Below are 5,606 nucleotides of genomic sequence, written 5' to 3'. Positions count from 1 at the left end.
ATGTCCGCATCTTATACAGCAATTAACCACTGGGAGGAATGTATGCAATGTGCTAATTATTGAAACTATCCCACCAATTTGATTTGAAACTGTCTCATTGCTGTTTGTATCAATGAAATTATGGGAAAAAATTAAAAAATGAAAATAAAATTGCGTGAGATTCTCTTCCTTGATTGCATGTTGCCCTGGAACACATAAGGGGGATAAAAAACCACTAAATAACTTCACATGGCAGACTCTAGGAGAACTAGACTGCTATCTTGACGGAAATGTTTCAGCCTCTTGGAGCTCACCAAGACCTCAGCGGTAGCCTCCAGCCTCCAGTGATTCTTCACAGCTTGGCACAAGTTCCCCCTGTTGTGTCGAGAAAGGGCCCAGCCTTGGTTGAAAAAGCCTTGCTGCGGGCCTCAGGCCCTCTTCCCACGTGTGGCCCTCTGATGTTCCATGTCCTGCCACGTCTCTCTCACAGGTCATACACCTAGCTCCTGTCCAGAGTGCTTTGCAGCTCAGCACTCCTGTGCCCCAAAGACTCACCAAGCAGCCTAAAATCCTAGAAGCCCTCAGCCACCCAGCGTCTCTCCTTCCTGGAAGCTGCCCTGGCTGGTGTCACTCCTTTTCCATGAGACATGCCATGGTCTCACTCTCCCTAAAGGTGCCAGGGCATCCTTCACTTCCCACAAATGTGGCTCTCTTTTCATTGGCCACATCAGACAGAAGAAAGAAGCGAAGACATGAAGCTACACTCTGATGTCTTTATTCCTCCATAACACACTGGGCCCAGGGTGGAGGGCTCTGGTGCTCTTAGTACCAATAAAAGCTGGTGTATTTGTCAAAACTGGGGTAAAAGAAGATATCTTTTGGAACTTCAACACACCAACTCCTTAACAAAACCATTATGAACACTACCATGATATTTTATTCAAATTAATGAAGGAATAAATAAATTTTAAATATTGAGAGTAAATAAAAGATTTGTAAATATGGAAATAAAGGTTTGAGTAGGAACAGGACCTTAATGGTGCCCTATATTTATACCCAAAGTTTCCTGTGCTATTGAGTAGACAGGGAGACTCCAGGGCATGACAGACGAGAAGTCAAGCCCATGAGTGACTAACTCTATCCTTGTTCATTTTTGTATGAATAAGATGGAAATTACAAATATTTAAAGGGAAATTTTGGTTAAAAAAATCAGCTCTCTTGCAAGTTAGGTCTTTTTTTTTTTTTTCTTTTTGCGGAACAGGGGATTGAACTCAGGCCCTTGTGCTTGTCAGGCAAGATTTATTCTACTGAGCTATCTCCCCAGCCCCCAGTAGATTAAATTCTACAAAAATTATTTTGTTCATTCTGGAAAAATAATTGTTTTTACAATAAAAACATTTGTACTGTGACATTATATAGCAAAGATTAATTAAAATTAAGCCTTATTTATAAGATTTTGATGTTAGAAAAGTACTTGAAAAATGTAGCAATCAGAACAGAGCTAAGACTTTATCATGGAGTATTTCACAATTAGTAACTAGATTACTTACCAGAATACACTTAAAGCAACCAATGTTTTCCAGCCATTGTTAATGAAATTTATTTTTTTTCATTTAATCATTGTGCTTTTAGAACAGATAGGTTGTGTTCTCTGCCATTTGCAAACTCAAGGATTTAATTTAGAGTTCAGTAATTGAATGAGATGGTACAATAATGTTTTATATAAATTCATCTTTCTTATCTTTTCCAAAGAACAAAATGTACTGAATGTCATAATCGTTACTGTTTACTTTTCTGGAAGGCTTTTGTTTAAATTTCTATAATTCATTCTGGCTTGCAAATCTGCCCTTAAAATACAGTGTGGACAGTAGCCTCGTAGGAGCACATGGCTGTCTTTGTGACCCTGTTGTCCTGATTCACTTTGCACTCCTACACGGCACCCGTCATAGCCCCTTCTGGGGGTCCAGGTATGTCGCTGCCATTTGCCTCCAGCTTTTCTCAGAAGTTGGGGATTTGGGTTTGGGTTTCAGGCTTCCTTTATCTCAGAGTTGTTTCCATCCTATCTCCCTTGCTCTCTCCTCGATGCCTTCTTTATTCCTCTGTTTTCATTTTTCCCCTTTTTTTCTTTTATGGAATGCACTACTTGAGCTGACTTTCGAGAACTACGGATTTAAAAAAAAACAGTGACAAGCAAAAGCACCATGCTTTTCTTTATAAAACAGACCCACATAGTAAAACCTTGAAGGGCCCTTAAATCCTTCTTGCCTGAGGCAGGAACAAAGAGAAAGGTTTTTACATCACAAGTGCAATTAGAATTTAGCTTAATTTTTAAAAAATTTTAATAAGTATGCTTCCTGAACTGCAAGTATTTGTGAGAGTGTATAATTTGGAACCGCCCGGATTTTTCCTAGTGTAGTACTGACTAGCAAGAGGAAATAAACCAAGTCCCTTTGGATTCGGGATGCAAAGTTAGGGACGCGCTGGATTTCAAATTCTTCCAAAGCACGTTCTTGGTCTCTAAATTGCATTACAAATTCACTGAATTAATTGAACATTTGTCATCTTGCACTTTCCTTATAGCCCCTACAGAAAATCTGAAGTGGCACTCTGAGAATTGAGTTACAACCCTGACATTCTTAAATTCTGGTTTCTAACCTTAAGTTTACCTTTCACGGCACATTAGGTTAAGCAGGTTACTTCTTTATATTAATACTCTACAATTTCCAACCAAAAGCATTTAAAGAATAACTAACTTCTTTTTGAACACAAACCCTATAAAGTTATTATCCTTACAGCTTTTATATTAAAGTTAATAAAAACATGTTACAAAATGCCTTGAGAATCCAGACTTTAACGTATTAAGAGAAAATGCCTAAATGCTGAATGTAACTGAGGAGCAGAGAGGTTATTGTTTATCTCATCTTCCTCTTACATAAAATTTAAAGGTGCAGCCACCTTTGACTCACGTGGCGCTGGCACTGATTACGCAGAGTATCTGGAAACATGGGGAGTGTACTGACTGCCATGGTGACTCGAGGGGAGCTCTGCTGGCCTTCGGTGGCTGAGGGTCCAGGACAGAAGCAGAGTAGCGCTGCAGAACAAGAGGCGGCCCTGCATGAAAGCCGGGAGCCCTCACTGCACAATGTGCTCACCTCCAGCAGACCAAGTTCCAGCTCTACACCAGCGAGAGAAGTCGCCTGCCTTTCCTGGAAGAGAGGCCTGCGATGCGGCAAGCTGCACGCGAGGCCCAGAGGTGCCACTCGCCTGCCTTCTGAATTTCTCTGTGCTCTGCGGCCACCGGTTTCCATGGTCATGGCTTGCACACAGGTAGGAACACAAATGCAAGCAGGGCTGGGAAAGTCCTTCAGATTATTCTTTCCAGTGATGCTCAGTGATTAGGGGTGAGTCTGCTCTTTTCTCCTCTCTCTCTCTGGCATGTCCTCCCAATTAATCTCTGTGCTTCTCTGCTGGACTTCTCGATGGCAGAACTGCCCTCCCAAGCAGCCCTTCGTAGCTGATGACTCCATACGTCCACCTCACTTTCTCTCCCACACTGGCGCCAGAAGTTCCTGGAACATCATCCCCCACTTTGTCATTATCTCAAAAATCTTTGGTGAGGTTCTATTTCCTGTCAGATCCCCCTCTTTTCTTTATATCAGAATGTTCTAATTGTGTGCCCTGATTGTTCACGTCTTTGCATTCTCTGTTATCTTGAGCAATGTCTGATACATGTTGGACATTAAAATACAGGCAAGCACCATACACTGAAATCCTGGTTACTAATTTAAGGCTTAGGGCCAAAGATTTCTTAAAACTGTTTTGTGCCCTGTTTCATTTCAAGCCTTTAATCTTACATTAACTTTTCTGTGATGAATTCTTTATTTCCAAATCACCCTTGGTCTCTGTGGGAAGGCAGAATTCTCATTCACTCTCAGTTTCTTGCAAAGTGCTCAATAGAACGCCTTGCAACTCCAAGAACACAAACAGTCCACACAATAGTCCACAAGTCACATTTCTTGAATATTTATAGAGATGGGTCTGATATGCAGGGTTGTTAAATTAGGGTATCAACCAGCCTTATTTTTTTCAACTAATATCCAGAAGCGCTGTCCCTGGAAATCCTCAGCTTCCTTCAGAAACAGTACCCGCCCAAGACCAACTAAGACTTTAGAAATGTTTCCATACTTTATTTTATTTCTTTTTATCTTTTTAAATAGAGGAAAAATATCTCTGTCTAGTTACACAGAATTGGGCTACTGCTACATAACAGGAATCATCCTGCTAATGTCCAGGAATTGAGAGTCAAGCCCCTTTGGTCTGGGCTGATTGAATTAAGTGGACATTGTAAACATTTGCAGAGGAGGTAGGACATACATTTTTGACTTTTGGTCAAACAAGCAATAATAAACAATGATTCTCAGAGCCTAATAAATTAAAGGTATTGTAAAGGCATTAAATATAGTACTTCTTTTTCTGTTTTAGAGACCAAAGAGGAAGGAGCATACAGATTTTCATAAATTACAGAATAAAATAGTAAATCTTCAGAGTTGAAATATTTATATCTTCAAATCTCCACTGCTTTCATTTGATAGTGTTTAAAACCATGATTACCAAGGAGGCCACACCTTCAACTACGTGCATGCAAGGCCAACCGCAAGCATCTCCAGCGCCGTGGAGCTGTCTGTGGCATGAGCACCACCATTCCCTTCACTTCCACCACAGCTGAGTGAACGGCACCGCTAAAGCGTTCAGAAGTTCTACACCCCCCACGGACGGACGCGGTTGGCTAGGTGCCTCCCCCTGTTGTGCCCATAAACACAGTGTTGATGGGTGGCAAAGAGGACACAAGGTCGCTTCCACTTGCTCCGTGGGAGTCCAAAGCTTCTTGTACTGGAGGATACTGGCTGGACGTGCCGTACATACACTGGGACGAAGAGGAAGGGATGGGGGCTTGCAAGCTGGAAGCTGGAAGGGAAAACAGAATTAGCAGGTGACAGTGGCTGAGGTTTTCTCTTCTCTGCAAGTGCTGCTCCCCTTAAACTTCTGTGTTTAGTCTCGCATTTAGCACACGCACTGCTTGAAATCTGTGTGCAGGAAGCCAGAGCAATCACTCTTTCCCATTTTTCATTTGATATCTTGCTAGAAATTGTGATTTCTTCTGTACTTCATAAAGTAGACTCAGTGTCATCGTAAGTTCTTTTTTTTTTTCTTTTTTAGTTTTTTTTTCCCAAAGTTTTATTGATAAACAGCAATGAGACAGTTTCAAATCAAATCGGAAGTACAGTTTCAACAAATAATACACTGCATATATTCTTCTCAGTGGTTAGTTGCTGTACAAGATGCGGACCTGTGATCCTATTTACAAACACCATTAGAACAAATCATTCTATTCAATAAGAGAATGCAACTATATATCTATCCCAACCTCTTTGAATACAGATACAAAATGGACATTCATCGGTATACCCCATTTTTTGTAAGTTCCGTTATTGAATATTATAGGTGTGTAAACTCAGCAAAATATTCTAAAAAGAGTCCAGTAGCCCATAATAGCATTGGGTCTTCTGTTTAACTGGCAATGTCAGAAATTATTGACCTGAGTCCCCCACAGCTCAACTTAACAGCAT

The 5,606-nt window shown here is 40.9% G+C and overlaps 1 protein-coding gene across 1 annotated transcript in view; it reads right to left on the bottom strand.

Moving 5' to 3' along the window:
* Positions 1-4,765: 4,765 nt before the first annotated feature.
* Positions 4,766-5,606, bottom strand: part of Rfx6 (regulatory factor X6) — a 22,036-nt gene continuing 21,195 nt past the window's right edge. Inside the window, exon 13 of the mRNA XM_023714285.1 lies at positions 4,766-4,944. Within this exon, the coding sequence (XP_023570053.1) occupies positions 4,766-4,944 (179 nt within the window). The remainder of the gene's footprint in view (positions 4,945-5,606) is intronic.

The sequence above is a fragment of the Octodon degus genome, unplaced genomic scaffold (genome assembly GCF_000260255.1).
Source record: "Octodon degus isolate 3935 unplaced genomic scaffold, OctDeg1.0 scaffold00034, whole genome shotgun sequence".
Lineage (NCBI taxonomy): Eukaryota > Metazoa > Chordata > Mammalia > Rodentia > Octodontidae > Octodon > Octodon degus.
The sequence above is the reverse complement of the archived record's forward strand: the minus strand, read 5'-3'. Positions and strand labels throughout refer to the sequence as shown.